This window comes from Aethalodelphis obliquidens, unplaced genomic scaffold (genome assembly GCF_003676395.1).
Source record: "Aethalodelphis obliquidens isolate GAN/ISIS:26980383/991018 unplaced genomic scaffold, ASM367639v1 scaffold8, whole genome shotgun sequence".
Taxonomy (NCBI): Eukaryota; Metazoa; Chordata; class Mammalia; order Artiodactyla; family Delphinidae; genus Aethalodelphis; species Aethalodelphis obliquidens.
The window spans coordinates 47,922,539-47,939,650 of NW_020837952.1; the positions used below are offsets into that span (position 1 = coordinate 47,922,539).

Sequence of the window (17,112 nt, forward strand, 5' to 3'; positions counted from 1 at the left end):
AGGATTTATTCTTGGGGCTAGCCGGTTATTGCCTTCTACCCATTTTCCTTTCTTGGTTCCACTTGGTCCCATGACGTCTAAACCAAGTTCATGCTGAATGTCAGGTTAAAAAAAAAAACAAACCTAACATATTTTAGCTAAAAGATATTGTCAGGGTTTTCTTTTCAACACGAATCTTCTTTTTTAAAAGGAAACACTTTTCCACACAATTTGAGTACTTTTCTATATTTACGTTATGTTCAATAAAAATGTTTAACTTTGAAAAAAATGAGTACCCTTGAAAGCCCAGATCCAACTGCCATGTAGGAAATGCCCTTTAAAGCAATACAAGAGTGTTGCATGAAGCATGAAGCGGACTGTTCTGTGATGTGCAGTAGAAAGGTAAGGCATATTCATACCTAAGTCTTTTCCAAAGCCAGACTGCTTAACTCCACCAAAAGGGGCTGCCACATCCGTCTTGTTGTAGGTGTTAATGAAAACACTTCCTGCGTCTAGCTTTTCACTCACATACATAGCTTTATTTATGTCTCTCGTAAAAACCCCTGAGGCCAAGCCGTACTCTGTATTATTTGCTCGCTGCAATACTCCATCGATGTCCCTGCAAGATGTTTTTAGGAAGACATAAAACCTCATTAAATGCAAAAGCAACAACACTTTCATTTTATGTTCTAATGTTTTCCCCCTCCGTGCTAGAAACAGGAAAACATTACTGCCAATGTGCTTACATTTTTATAAATGAAATATTCCAGGCTTACACCAAAAGAAACTCCCAATGAAATATTACAACTCTAGTATTATATTTTTCACATATATCATGAAACACCTTTTAAAATCTGAAGTCATCTTTTCAGCCTTCTTCATTGCTTCTCCTTCATGATTACCCCATTTGTTTTCCTCTCCCTTGAGCTCCATTTACAGACATATTCTCAGAGCACCCGCAGTGTCCCTCCATCTATTCAGATTTTACATGCACATTTCAAGGCTCATTCACTCGATGCCTCACCCTGAAGCCTTCCCAGATCCCACCAGTGCCACTGTTTAGGCAGTGTAGTGTAGTGGCCCGGTGAGAAGGCTCCACAGCCAGACTGCCTGGGTGACCTTGGGTGAATCATTTCATCTCCCCTGCTTTTGTTTATTCTTGTGAAAAAATGGAAATAATAATAATAGCACCTGTCTTCTTGTCATGAGGATTGAATGAGCTAATAGTGTCTGAAGCACAGGAAATGCTCAATGAAAGTTAGCTATAATAGGGTAGCGCACATTCCTCCAATTCAGTATTTTGGTTTACCTTTTCGTGTATTTGGTGTTCACCCTCCAACTAGACTGGAACCCCCCCGAGGGCAGGGATAACATCTTGCTTTTCTGTATACTAGGGTGTTGCACCATCACGTGAGAGTGAACGCAGTTAATATGCCAATCCAATAAAAGGGTAGTAAGTCATCCCTTAAATGGGTCTGGTGACTTCCCTGCCTTTTGACTCAGTATGTGTACACACCAAGTAAGTGCAGATGTGAACCTGCTCTTCTCTCAGTTGGGTCCAGTTCCAACATGCCTGCCATAGTGTGAGTATCTCATCTTTATGAGTGTCATACTAATGTTAAAAAAATGCATGAACTACAACATGGCCAGCAAATGTAAGCCAAGATTTTATCTGGGGCTCCGGCAAAGAAACACGATTTCTTTTCCAAAACGGGAGCGAAAATTAGTTGTGCTGAATTCTTTGAGAGACAGCATAGGCTTCCCAAGGGATTTTCAAAGGTAATCTTGACTATACACAATCTTCAACGCTCATGAGAAATGTGGAATCTAACTTGGAAAGGACTGAGGCTCTGCTAAAACTCTCACACTTGATGCATTGCACCCGATTGCACTGCGAATACTTACAGCCTGGACTAAGGCCGAAAGACGGCTGTATGCCATTGCCCATTGAGGACTGCTGAGACGACATAGCTTCACAGCACACCTTGCCCACTTTTAGAATAATAATGAGCGTAATGACTGCAATGTCACCAACAGCAAACACTTGACTTATTTAACACTTAGAATGACCCCAAAAGGTAGATACTATTAATAACCCAACTTCACAAATAGATAAACTGCACAAATAGAGAAACTTAATAGAGGAATTAAGTGGCCCAAGCCCACAGAGGTGGTCAGTGCAGACTCTACCTACTACACCTCCCACCTAGGCCCTCTGGGGTTAACTGTCCGTCTCCTTGTCTGTCTCCCCTATTAGATGGTGACCTCCTTGAGGACAGGAACTGTGACTTATCTAGGCTTACATCCCCTAAAACTGGCTTCTAATATCTGCATATTTAACACAAGGACCATCCTATGGGGAAACTTATAATAAGGAAAAGACGGTAACAGGGCATCCTTGGATCAGTATGTCAAAAGGTTACTCACTACAGCTTAGTGTCCCCAAAGGTCTCTCACAGTATGTCTGTTCAAGACCAAGAAGTCCTTCTGAACTCTGTATTCTGTTTCCTCATTGGTTAAAGGAAAACTAAAGCCAGAATTCTGAAGAATTGTGTGCAGTATACCATGAGAGTCTATTGTGTTAAATATTCTGACATGAGCTCAGTTACCATACGGCCCTCTTTGATATGCTAAACACTGAGCATATCAAAGTTTCAGGCACCATAACAAACCAGTATGTCATTCACGGTTGATTATATGGTGATTGTGGACATTTCTACAAAGAGTTGAGTATTAGGCTTTTGGGGGCATGATCCCCTATGGAGAAAACACTCTTTCTTTGGGAAAATCAGATTTCATAGATGCTGCCTTCCCTAGAAATGTAAATGCGAAAACCAGTTCTGTTATTCTCAGTTACTGACCTTATTCCAGAGACATTTCAAATGCTGACTGTACAAAAACTAAAACTTAGCGAACATCCCATAATGTCAGCCATTAGTTTACACTAAGGAGCAAAAATATATTACAATCTACATTGGTTAGCATTCTCTTCTAATTATTAAGACAATTATTCTTATGGTAGAAAATTATATGTTCATTGATTTTATGCTCTGTACATACCACAATGACAGAAAAAAGAAAAGTATCTAGGCAATCCGGTCAAATTATGCCTGAGGAACATACCCATTTTGGAATTTAGAAATGACCATAATAGGCCCGAAGGATTCCTCTTTGGCAAGATACATGTGGTCTTCCACATCTGTGAAGACAGTAGGTTCCATAAAAAAGCCTATTTGGAAAACAGAAGAAAATAACATCAATTAAAGGGTAATTTTCAATTAGTAGTTCTCTCGTTTAATTACATTATAAATTTTTTTCTTCCCTTATGGGTCAGTAAAAGCAAGAAGACTTTCATTTTCCTGTTTGGTGTTGGCATTCCTAGGTTGTTATATTTTTAATGTCCTTATTACAAAACTTTCAAACACGTAAAAGTAGAGAAAATAGTATAATGAATAGTAAAATAAATCTTTATGCATATTTTGCCATATTTGATTCTTTTTTTTCTTGCTGAAATAGCTTAAAGCAAATTCCAGAGATTACAATTTATACTCCACAAGTATTTCAGTACAAACCTGTAAAAAACAAGGACATTTTATTACACACCACAATACATTATCACACCTAACAAAATTAACGCCAATTCCTTATTCATAGTTTATATTTCAATTCCTTTTTTTAAGTTCCAATTTTTTAATTGAGATGCAATGACATAGAACATATTAGTTTCGGGTGTACACCATAATGATTTGCTACTTGTATTCAATTTCTGATTTCTGGAAAATATCTTTTTATAGTTGACTTGTTTGATTCAGAATTCAAATAAGTTCCATACTGCATTTGGTTGTTAGATAGCTTAAGGGTCCATTAACTTTGGAATATTTCTCCCCTTTACCCTGCCCCTTATTTTTCATGCCATTGACTTGTTAAACAGACTGGTTCAGTTGTCCTGCAGAATATTTTATGCATTTCAGATTTGTCATTGCTTCCTTGGGATGATATTTAATTTGTTCCTCTATCCCCTGTATTTCTTGTAAATGGAAAATGTGACCTAAAGGCATGATTAAGTTCATGGTTAAACATTTTTGGCAAGAATACTTCATAGACGATGCTGTGTTACACACTGGATCCCACAGGGGGCACATCATAACCAGCTGTCCTGCTGGTGCTCAATCTACCTACAACAGTAAAACATGAGGTTTTCCAGTTGTTGTTTGTTTTCCTCTCCTTTTGGGTATCATGACATTGAGCCGTTCACATACTTCTGTAACAAGTACTACCTTAGACAACAGGAATGAATCCTTCCCAGGCTAAGCTGGCTAAGATTAAATCGCACATTGCCAGGAATGAAAATCACCCGTGCCTGAATAACACCGTATCCATTACACTTGTTTACTTACGCTGCTAAGGGCCTGTCACATCCATTTTATTTGATTTTAACGGCCTCGTAAAGCAGGATATGCACATTTCATCACATTTTACAACTGAGGCTCAGAAGAACTGTTGTTGAAGGTGTCACAGCTTATAAGTGGCCAAGCAGGATCTAGAAAGTAATTCTTATCATAACGTAAATGACACTGCTTTTGAGGCAAGATGGTGCTGCCAACGAAAACTGTTACCATTTATTCCGACTTAAGAAGCCAGGCCCCCAGCACACCTCCTATGGAGGTGGTCTTACCTGGCCTTTGGACTTGTCTTCCTCCGTACACCAAGGTGGCCCCCTCTTTCACTCCGGCTTCACAGTACTGCAGGAGCTTTTCCAGATGGGCCTTATGATTTTGGGGCCCGTGATCAGTAGATCTGTCAAGTGGATCACCAATTTTCATCTTTTTAATTTCTTCCACCTGTACGTCACCCAGTTCACAAAACACAATTGACTGTTAATAATAAGAATGGATACCCTTGACCGAGTTTCTACTGTGTGATAGGTGTTGTACTAAGCTGTTCAAAGATGTGTCCTCGTTTAGTCTTCAGTAGCACTGGAGGTAGATATTTATTATTTCCATCTTATATGAGGAAACCGAGGATCAGAAAGGCTAAGTGACTCGCCCAAGGGCACACAGCCACTAAATACTGTAGAGTTTTCTTGCCTTGAAAGCCCAAGCTTGTAACCACTGAGTTTTAAAATTATCCCGAATGCTAATTCATTAAAATAGCAAACCTGATGTTCTGGAATTTTTGTTAATACAGCATACCTACACTCTTCATGGCAAAATAATTTCGAAAATGGCCACATTGTTGTCTTTTTCCTTTCCCCAAATGTGGAAGACTGCCCTTGTGAAATTCTCACAGTACAGCCACACCAGAGGATATACTAGAATGTTCCAATGAAAAACCATCTTTATCGAAGAATGTTCATCACTGATATGTGCTCCTTGGTTATCTTAATCTATTTCTGCGTTTCCTGATGTTAAGTCCAATTCTACTAAGGAGAAAGAAAGGGAGTTACCATGACCCCACAGGGCCATGAATTTGAGTTTAGGTCTGGCAATAATCCCTCAGTAAGTGCTCAAGAAATACGTGCTGAATGAATAAATGAATACTGTTCATATGTGTGCAAAACATGTTTGTTGATGGACTGATACAGCAAATCCTTGACATTTCTGGTCTCAGCATTTTAAATTTCAACAAGTTGCTGTGAAAGCCCATGACGTGTAGTGCTGTACCTTGCATTTTACTAAGGCACAAGACTGAATTATGGGGATGTTCACGAGGCAGCCACTGCCCTCCATCTGCCTCTCCATATGACTTCCTTGTTTTCCACTCTCATGAGGAAAGATGCCTTTGCTTCTTGCGGGGTGGGATGGGGGAATTGGCTCTGAAGGAAAAAAGGCTGGGTGCTGGTTTTTTAAATAGAAACAAATTCGTGATTACTATTACCATAATAATGATAGAGTGTAGTATGTTTTTTTTTTTAAATTAATTAATTTTATTTTTGGCTGTGTTGGGTCTTCGTTGCTGTGCACGGGCTTTCTCTAGTTGCGGCGAGCGGGTGCTACTCTTTGCTGTGGTGTGCGGGCTTCTCATTGCGGTGGCTTCTCCTGTTGCGGAGCACGGGCTCTAGGCGTGCAGGCTTCAGTAGTTGTGGCACGTGGGCTCAGTAGTTGTGGCTCACAGGCTCTAGAGCGCAGGCTCAGTAGTTGTGGTGCACGGGTTTAGCTGTTCCCCGGCATGTGGGATCTTCCTGGACAAGGGCTCGAACCCGTGTCCCCTGCATTGGTAGGCAGATTCTTAACCACTGAGCCACTGTGGAAGTCCCTGTGTAGTATGTTTAGAGTTCATTTTAGCCACAGAATTCATCTTAATGGTTCTATGAATGACGTTTAGTCTCATATTTATGGAATCATGCCCAACTACAGGGGGTATGTACGTATGTATATATATGTATCTGTCTATCTATCTATCTTAGTGGAGGAAATTATATACTATCATTTAACTGTAAATTCAGGATTTGTAAGAATCTAGTGGTATATCTCTCATAGCCAATTTAGGGATTTATAATAATCTAGGAGTATATCTTCTACACATACCAAGGATATAATATACTATAAATGCAGAGCAAGGTATGGGTAGTAATAGCTCTTAAGCATACCTTATCAAGTTTTCTAATGTAGACCTATAACTTTTTACTATGAAAAATCATAGGGACTTCCCTGGTGGCTCAGTGGTTAAGAATCCACCTGCCAATGCAGGGGACACGGGTTCGAGCCCTGGTCCAGGAAGATCCCACATGCCGCGGAGCAACTGAGCCCATGCACCACAACTGCTGAGCCTTCGCTCTAGAGCCTGTGCTCTGCAACAAGAGAAGCCACCGCAGTGAGAAGCCCGCGCACCACAACAAAGAGTAGTCCCCGCTCACTGCAACTACAGAAAGCCCACGCGCAGCAACGAAGACCCAATGCAGCCAAAAATAAATAAATAAAAAAAATTTTTTTTTAAAGAAAAATTATAAACATATAAAAGTAGGTAAATAATATAATGAAACTCCACATACCCATCAGTCAGCTTCCACAACTGCCAACTCATGACCAATTTATTCCCCCACTTACTTCCTTCCCTTTTGGATTATTTTGAAGCAAAGTCCAGATATCATAGTCTAATCTGTAAATATGTCAGAAACTACTTCTAAAAGATAAGGATTGTGTTCTTTTAAAAAAATATAACCATAGCACTATCATCACTATCATAACTATCATTAATAATCCCAGAAGTACTTTTTTTTTTTTTCGGTATGCGCGCCTCTCACTGTTGTGGCCTCTCCCATTGCGGAGCACAGGCTCTGGACGCACAGGCTCCGCAGCCATGGCTCACGGGCCCAGCCGCTCCGCGGCATGTGGGATCTTCCCAGACGGGGGCACGAACCCGTGTCCCCTGCATTGGCAGGGGGACTCTCAACCACTGCGCCATCAGGGAAGCCCCCAGAAGTACTTTTAAAGTAAAGGCAATTTCTATACAAATCACAGAGCAAATTTGAAGACGCTTACCACTCTCGTCACAAATTCATCATGGATGGATTCTTCCACAAACAACCGACCAGCTGCAATACAGTTCTCTCCTTTGTTGAAAAATACTGCTCCCATGCCCTTCGGCAGCAAAAGAGAAAATACTGTTATGGCTTGGGAAGTCAAGATTGCCGTAAAATTGCACACACTGAGAATTAGATGTTATTGGAAGACAGCAGACAACACAGAGAAGACAGAGAAAAACACAAGCCCTTGGCCAAGTTAGTGTTGCTTGGAGGTTCTTGGTTTTGATATTTTTAGGAATTTTGCTTCTCCTTTCCCCCTTTTGGTCCATGAGTACTTAAAAAAAAAATGTACATAACATGAAGGACATAGTGATAAAAACAGATTTTGTGTTGCAAGAAAAGTTAGATTATTCTATACATTTAAATGTAATATTTCTATACCAAATTTTGCTTTTAAAAATCTCTACATCAGTTTAAATAAATCATGAATGTTTATAAATCTCTACATCAGTTTTAAAATCCTGGCCTCCAAGTTTCAAAAACACGTTTAATTATAATGACATTATTTTTTTAAATTAAGTGCCCTGAGCAGTCCCAAATCTAAACATAAAGAGAATGGTTTCTGTTTATGATTAGATAGAACCAAGCGTTGGGCTTCCCTGGTGGCGCAGTGGTTGAGAATCTGCCTGCCAATGCTGGGGACATGGGTTCGAGCCCTGGTCCGGGAAGATCCCACATGCCGTGGAGCAACTAGGCCCATGCACCACAACAACTGAGCCTGTGCTATAGAGCCTGCGAGCCACAACTACTGAGCCCGCACACCACAACTACTGAAGCCCACACACCTAGAGCCTGTGCTCCGCAACAAGAGAAGCCACCACAATGAGAAGCCCGCGCACTGCAAGGAAAGTAGCGCTCACCGCAACTAGAGAAAGCCCATGTGCAGCAACGAAGACTCATCGCAGCCAAAAATAAAATCAATTAACTAATTAAGTAAAAAAAAAACCAAAAAAAACACCCCAACCAAGCGTCATTCTAAGGTTCCTGATGAGAAGGAGGTAGAATGTGTTTCCGAAGTGGGCACCTAGTTAGGTGGACTTGACCTACTCTTACCATTCGTACGGCCTTGTCAAGTTCACAGTCACTGAATATTATAAGTGGGGATTTGCCACCAAGTTCAAGGGAAACTTTCTTCAAGTTGCTCATAGCACAGCTAGAGAAAAATAAAGGGAATATGAGCATTTAGTTTGTCTATCAGTTTCTCTCTCTGTTTCTTCAACCATAAATTACTACTTAGCATGGGAAATATAACTGAGCCTCAGAAATATTAAGAAACTTATTCAAAGACAAAACATGAATGGTAGAATGGTGGTAACAGTTGAAGCTGGGTGATGAGCACACAGGAGTTCATTACACTATTCTGTAAGCTTTGTGAATATTAGAAATCTTTTGTAATAGAAACGGGTTTCTTTTTAAATTCTGTGGTCAAATGATTAGAGATTATCATATGTAAATTCAGACTCTTTAGGTGTAAGAATTTTGGTTACATAAAGACCTGGCAAAGAACTTAACCTTTAACCAGATTACTGGCACATCGGGGGGAAAAAATCAATTTTTAGAAGTATACTGTTTATTTCTCCCTGTTTGCAAAAGCATTGTTATTTAAAGTGTTTTAAAAATACTCTTAAAAATTCAGAAAGAAGGAAAAAAATCACAGAATTCCACTCCATGGCTCAATGGCAACTATTTTTTTTTTACAATTTTGATATACTTATTTCTGGTCTGTATCCAAGCACAGCCTTTGTCTTATTTAACATAGTTAGGATTACCCAATATATACAATTTTATACCTTATTTTTCTTTCTATTTACCGTTTAACACTCCAATGTTATTAAAATTCTACATGACTGCACAGTATTCTATTACATTAACAAACTTTAAGCACTGCCATATTTTGGACATTTAGATGGTTTGCATTTTTTTGAACTAATGTTACTGCTTTTTAGGAATTAATTTTATAAATAATCCAGATTTGATTTGTCTTTTATATGTCTTTTCAATTTCTTACTTATGCTCCAAAACCAATTTGGGCTCCAGCTTTAGTACTGAAAATGTTTTGTGCTTAATGACTGTTAAAGCTATCAGAACTTTCAGTACAACTCTGGTTTTGGTGACTCCGGGCTTTACACTTTGGAAAGTATTTTATTGTATTCGAACATTTCAATACCCTACTGCGGTAAGATTTCTCTTCTAAATTCTATGTTATTTTTCTCCCTCCAAAAGCACCTTATTTGAAAAAGCAAAAACAAAGCCAAAGACCTGGTTTTACAGGATTTTTAGCAAATCAACACACTAAAACCAATACCTCTTCATGATCTGTTTGCCAATCAGAGTGGAACCAGTGAAACCGAGTTTCCGGATATCAGGATGTTCAGAAAGGCGCTGTCCTGCTATGCCACCTGTGGAATTACGGAATAAAACACAGACTGAAACATTATCGAGTTCTTATGGTAAAGGTGGCTTTGAATTCATTGAAGTAGATTTCTAAGCTCTCATTTAAATCTCAGTTTTACACTTTCTGTACTAATAACAAAGTGACAAAAATCTGAATAATATCCTCCATGCAACTGTCAGTACCCCAAAGATGGGTACGCCTTGATTTTTTAATCTTCCAAAGCCATTTTTAAAAATTGAAATGGGCCACCGTAGGGTGGTTTTACAATGTTGTACAATTTCCACCCCTCCCACCCTACTCACCTGCCACTGTATTTCCACTTTCAGATTTTAGCACATGGTAAGTATGTTTATACTTAACTGTTTGGTAAACTGTATTTAGTTTTAATATAGTTATAAGTCAGGACAAAACACCAGTGGGAAAACTCAGCTACCCTTGAACCATTCATTAGTTACAGCAAAGTGGGTCCTTGCTGGCTTACCTGAGCCTGGAATGATGTTGATGACCCCCTTTGGAAAGCCTGCTTTAACAGAGAGCTCTGCAAACTTCAAAGCAGTCAAGGGCGTGACCTGAGCAGAAGCAGACAGCGATTACCTACTTCAGATTCTGTCCTGTCCTTTAGATCAGCACCCAGCTTTCCTGCTATGGCCGTACCAGAGTTCGTTTTATTTTTTCTTTTATTGTGACGTAATTTCTGACTTACAGCAAAGTTGCAAAAAATAGTACAAACAATTCCTATGTATCCATCACCCAGATTCCTCAAATGTTAACATTTTACTACGTTTGCTTTATCCTTTCTCTCTCCCAATGTTTTTTGAACTGTTTAAGAAGTAAAATTTGATGTGTCCCTTTACCTCTAAATACTTTTGTGTACATTTCTTAAAAACAAAGGATTCTTTTACATAACCACAATACAATCACCAAAATCAGGAAATTAAACTGCTAGAATACCTAATTTACACTCCTTTTTCAGTTTTCACCAATGGTCCCAATAATGTGCTTTATAGAAAAAGAAAATCCAAGATCATGCATTGCATTTAGTTACCACGTCTATAGTTTCCCTTCCTCTGAAAGAGGTTCTGAGTTTTCTTTTATATTTCATTACACTGACGTTTTCGATAAAAACAGACCAGTTATTTTGTACAATGTCCTTTTGTCTGGATTTGCTGTTTCCACGTGATTAGATTCAGGTTATGCACTTTTGGCAAGAACACCACAGGAGTGATGCTGAATTCTCCTCAGTGCATCATATCAAGAGGAACATGCTGTTGAATAGTCCCAATGTTGGAAAGGTTAACTTTGATCCTTTGGTAAAGGTGATCTGCCAGGTTTTATCACTGTAAGTTACTGTAAAAAGAAAGGGAGCTACTTTGAGACTTTACTCTTTGTAGTTAATAAATATTTTTTAGGGAGCTACTTTGAGGCTATTTAAATATTCAGTTACTCCTCAAATTTCCACTAGTTTTAGTATCCATTGATGATTCCTGCCTGAATCAATCATTATGATGATGGTTGCTAAGTGGTGATTTTCTAATTCCATCATTCCTTCTACATATATTCATTAGTTGGCTTTCCACTGTAAGAGCTTTCCTTTCTATTTAATCAATTAACGTCAGTGTGAGCTCATGGATTCTTACTTTATTCAAATGGTTATAATCTTTTACTACTGTTAATTATTTTGAGGTTCAAATTGTTCCAGCTTTGGCTGATGGATCCTGTGTGGATCCTCTGCCTTTCTCACATGTCCCGATCATTCTTTGAGCATTTCCTTGCTTTTTGGCCCAACAAGATGTTCCAGGCACACCTTGTATTTTCCCTGTTCCAACCATTTTTTCAAGAGGCCCAGGTTTCTTTTAGTGCAGAATAGTATTTTAAAACTGTGATATAATGGGAAATATATATTTGGTCTTTGTCTCTGGGTCCTGGCCCAGAGTTCCTAAAACCTTGGAATCTCAAATGAAAAATGCCTTCCATATGTTAATGAAATGGCTGGTAGCTGGGAGCCCCTTAGGTAGCTTCAGGATGGGTTTTTGTAGCCAGAAAGATCAGGCCATGGTTAGAGAGTTGGAACTTTCAGCCCCAAACCAGGAGAGAGGGACTGAAGTTTGAGTTCAATCACTGACAGCCAATGATTTAATGAGTCGTACCTATGAAATGAAATTTCCATAAAGACCTCTCAACAGTGGGTTGAGGGCTCATTCTATCCTTCTTTCTGTTCATATCTGTAACTCTCTTCAACAGTGAAAAGCATAGCTCCCAATATCCACAATATATTTACTTGTTTGCTTAATCCTAAAATGTACAGAAAGTAATTTGAGAATTATTAAGCCATGTCCCTGTGAAAAAGAAGCCTACTAACTTCAATACTTATTTTCAGTGTTTTTGCCTCTAGTCTGAGGACATAGAGTGCAAGTGTCATTCACAAGTTGCTTGGGTGAGTGCTTCCTCACTCCCTGCGGCGTGGTGATGTCGTTCATTTGAAATTTGGCTTGACTGATTTTTTTTGTATTCGATTTTGGCCTCATCTACGTTGATTGTGTTTCTTTTCTTTATTTGTTCATTTGCTGTCTTGTTGAGTATGGGAAACATGCTTCCCAAAGTGAGGACTATACAAGAGCACATTCAGAGAAGTGTCGTTCTCCCGGCCAACCACCTCCCACCCCCAGTCCTTTCCACCACATCCTGCCCAAGTCTTGTAGTTAATCAACCTAATTAGTCTCCGGTTTATCCCTCGTATGTTTCTTTTTGCTCAAATGAAAACATACTTATTTTCCCTTTCTTTTTACAAAAAAATTGGTATAGTTATGGATCTCATTTTAAAGATCTATTACAGCAATGCATATCTCAGAAGCAAAATGAAAGTCATATTTTTACACTCTTAAAAAGCAATGCTGATCAAGTCTTAAATTAGTACTCGGTTACCTTGGTCTCAAAAAATGGGATGGGCAAAAATTGAGCTGTGAATAGAAAATAGTAGAGCTATTTTATTTTGTATATTTTAACGGAAGAAGATGTGAAATAAATCAAACATAACTAACATTTATTATGTGGCTGGATAATGGTACTCTCACTCCGTCTGAATGAAGGTCAGATGGTCACTGGTCACAGAGGTACGTGTGGTATCCTAGGAAAGAATAGGAGCTCACAAGGCCAAGGGAAAAACAGTGGTTTCCTCACTTGCTCCTGTGCTTTCAGAATATTGCCGTGTGTTGACGTTTACAGGCCAGGTTGCATGGGTTCATAGACTATGTTGTTGTTTTAACTAATGCAAACTTCATAAAATGATCAAGTGACTTAAAAAGAATCTACATAGAAACCGCATAATAAATAATACTAATAGAGCAAATACAAGTAAACAACAAGAAAAAAGCAGGGTTAACATTTTTCCTCCTTCTAGTAACAGGTCCATGACAATAACATTGTGAGGTTTAAAAAAAATGGCAATCTAGTTAGACTTGACAAGAAATTTCAAATGCCCAAATATTTGAAATTGTCAAGCAGATATTTCAAATAGTGGATTTATACCTACTATAGTTAAAGACAATCCTAGACCAAAGTGTATATTATTATGCCTTAGTATGAAGTCATCATGATTAGAAAGACTTTTTTAAAAACTATCCTAAATTAGTGATAAGATTTTTAAAGTAAGAATAAAAAGATTTTATGCCATTAATAAATAAAATAAAACAAACTGTTTCATCTTTATCTCATCCCTTTTCATTTTATTGATTTTCTTCCATTCGGCTAACCAACAGGAATATAGGTTTATATTATGGCAGGATTATAGGCTTAAATGATATATGCAAAAGCATTTAGCAGTGTTCTGGGCACGAGTAGGTCATTATTAAATATTAAATTAAAAAAGGTGTTAGAGCCTGACAGACCTGGACCAGTTCAGACCATGGGAATCTGTACTTCTTACTGGTAAAGGGGGGAAAGCCAACTGATTCAGCCCTCCTGCCATTTCCACAGGGCCTTAATACTATCAATGGTTTCATATCATAATAAAAAGATATCTCCCACATAACAATGGCAACTTTGGGTCTTTCATTCTCAGGATTAAAATGATAATCAATCATTAAACTATCAGTTTTAAATTGCAGATAGAGTTAGACTAATTTCCACAGGAACAGAAATTTTATGTCTTTGTCACTGATAATATGCCTGGCAAACAGTGGGCACTCAATACATGTTTGTAAATTTTGAACATGCTATGTAATCACTAGGGTTTTCCAATGCTTAGCACTCTCTCTGGATGCCATATAGTGGTTCTCAACCCTGACTGTACCTTAGAAACTAATGTGAAGGTTTTAAGTAATACCGATGCCTGGCCTCTGACCCAGACCAATCAAATTAGAATCTCTGCCAATGGGGCCCAGATATCAGTATTTTTAAAAGAGAACTCCAGATGATTCTAATGTGCAGCCGGGATTGAGCACCACTGGGCTAGGTTATCTACCTTCTCTCTTCACTTTACTAGCTTCTTGCTGTTTAATGAGTGTTGCTGCTTGGGAGAAACAGCACTTATACAGAATGCTGGTGAACTGTTCCATTCCCATGGAAGGATGAGCCAGCAGCTATCACACAAACACATGTATCTTTTAACTAAGTGATTCTGCTATTAGGAACATACCACCCTATAGAGGTAATTGCACATGTGTATGATGCCATATTTAAAAGGTTATTAACTGCAACATAGTTTATAACAGCAAAAAGATGGGAAAATCTCAATATCTATTAATTAGGTATTGGTTAAATAAAATATTGCTTATCTACACACTGGAAACTGTTTTAAAGAAAGACGTTTTGGGGACTTCCCTGGTGGTCCAGTGGGTAAGACTCCGAGCTCACAATGCAGGGGGCCCGGGTTCGATCTGTATTTGGGGAACTAGACCCCGCATGCATGCCGCAACTAAGAGTCCACATGCTGCAAATAAAAGATCCCGCATGCTGCAACTAAGACCCGGCACGGCATAAATAAATAAATACATACATACATACATATTCTAAAATTTTTTAAAATTAAAGAAAAAGTGCTTAACACAGCATGTGGCACATACTAAGTGCTCAATAAATTTTTTTTTTAAAAGTTATTTTTCCCCCTTTGGTAGTATGTATAGAATGCTACTATTTTATTTTATTTTAATTTTGTATTGTATTATGGTTAGAACACTTAACATGACATCTACCCTCTTAAATTGTTAAGTGTACAATACAGTATAGTTAGCTACAGGCAAAATGATGTGTAGCAGATTTCTAGAACTTACTCATCTTGCATAATTGAAACTTTATGCCTGTTGATTAGCAATTTCCCATTTCCCCTTCTCCTCCTGTGTGTTTTTTAATTGGTTAAAAAATATATTTTTTAAATTATTTATTCATTTAATTTAAAATATATGTTTGTATACACAGAGAATATTTCTGTAATACCTAAGAAACTAATAAATAACAATAACATTGGTGGCCTCTGGGAGGTAAATTGGTGGGCTGGGGGAATAAGATGGAGACTTTTCACTATCTACCTCTTGGTATCTTTTGAATTAAAAAAATATTTGAATGTATACATGTTTTTTTTACTGAAATTGTTTTTAATGAGGAAAACAAGATGGCTGTGGTCACATGACTATGTAGTTATGACAAACAAAATTGTATTTTTTTTAAATCCTAAAAGAAGAAATAACAGAATAGTTAATAAGTAACAAACTGTAAACTCTTCTTGAATAGAGACCAAGTTTTCTCCACAACTTGGGTACCTCAGAATGTCTACCAATGTGCACTGTCCGGAGTAAATGCTCAGCCAGGTGTTAAGTTGGCTACCATATTTTTTTCTTGAAAAGCTACTGTAGCATTAAAAAGATGTTTTTGAGAACTCTTATCATCTGAATTATTTTTTAAATTATTTCCTCATTTTCCACATGTATATATTTCCACACAGCTGCCACAATTATATACATTCTTTTGCATTCTTTTGCATGCATGTAAAGTTTTTGCATGTAAAGTTATCTTGCATAACTTTACAATATTTTTGATAATGAAAATTTGAATGCCTGCAAAAAACTTTTTCTTTTGATATGTCGTAGCTACTCTAAATCACTACTGGGCATGTGGCATTTTGCAAGAATTGAATTGGTTTGTAGAAATTTAATGGATTTCACTGACATACACTATGCCTGCTTCCACTGTCATGGAAGTTCTAAATTTTGGAATCCTCATAGGATACACTGGGTAGCTATTAAAAATGAATATTTACTAATATGAAAAGATGCCCATGATATATGAAATGATGTTGTGATTTTTGATCCCATTTTTGCTTAAAGACATAATATTTGTAAATGTACGTCTTTGGTTTTAAGTAAACGGGAGAGGAGGAGATGCTGTACCTTGCCCCGCGCGCCTTACCTGCGCCGGCTTGAGCACTAAAGTGTTGCCTGCTGCCAAGCACGCGGCGCTCTTCCACGCCAGCATCATCAGCGGGTAGTTCCAGGGGATGATAATAGCACAGACACTGCCGGGGAAGAAAGAGACATCCTCAGTCCTCTCGAACTAACACAAGTCACTCAGACGCGCTCTCCTTGTCTTACCCAAGTGGCTCCTTCCTGGTGAAGGTGAGATTGCGATTTGGACGAGCCTGGTTGATGGGAATTGTAGAACCCTAAAGAATGAAAAAGGTTGATACTATTTTACTAATTTCAGTGGGTAAACTTAACGAATCCATTTTCCGTCTGCCTCTCTTGCTTTTTCTTAGCTGATATTAAAAAAGCAGTGTTCAATTGATGAGAAATACATCTACACCTAAAAAGGAACTGCTATGTCTTTCTCAAAAGAACTGAGACACAGGAGGAAAAAAAACCATAATTCTAATTTAATCGCCTCCATTCCCAATTTCTTGGCATGGCAGAGAAGGTTAACTGCCTGAGCAATATCCATTCTCCCCTCCGTTCTTAGTAACAGAAACCCTATATTAATAATGGGAATGGCAACGTGCCCAGATAAACTACTACGTTCCCCAGTTTCCACAGCAGATAGGGATGGCCAATGGAAGACGTAAGCACAAAGCACTGAAAGGGGAACACTCTTTAAAGTAGGCTGACTCAGCTTGGACAAGTGCTCTTTTACTCTCCCCCTCACTCTCACTCTTTCCTTCTTCCTTCTCAGAATGTTGCTAAAAAGGCTGGCACTGCAGTGGTTATCATGAGACCAAGAGGCAGCCATG

At 38.4% G+C, this 17,112-nt stretch overlaps 1 protein-coding gene across 2 annotated transcripts in view; it reads right to left on the bottom strand.

Moving 5' to 3' along the window:
• ALDH1L2 (aldehyde dehydrogenase 1 family member L2) overlaps positions 1-17,112 on the bottom strand; it is a 56,177-nt gene that overhangs the window by 5,986 nt on the left and 33,079 nt on the right. The window contains exons 14-22 of one of the 2 annotated variants that reach the window (XM_027107417.1): positions 16,481-16,551; positions 16,299-16,404; positions 10,381-10,468; positions 9,810-9,903; positions 8,558-8,657; positions 7,461-7,559; positions 4,655-4,820; positions 3,103-3,208; positions 399-598 (exon numbers count right to left, since the gene is read on the bottom strand). In XM_027107417.1, the coding sequence (XP_026963218.1) occupies positions 399-598; positions 3,103-3,208; positions 4,655-4,820; positions 7,461-7,559; positions 8,558-8,657; positions 9,810-9,903; positions 10,381-10,468; positions 16,299-16,404; positions 16,481-16,551 (1,030 nt within the window). Of the gene's footprint in view, positions 1-398; positions 599-3,102; positions 3,209-3,238; positions 4,520-4,654; positions 4,821-7,460; positions 7,560-8,557; positions 8,658-9,809; positions 9,904-10,380; positions 10,469-16,298; positions 16,405-16,480; positions 16,552-17,112 lie in introns of those variants that run through there. The other variant, XM_027107418.1, reaches the window with a different exon arrangement.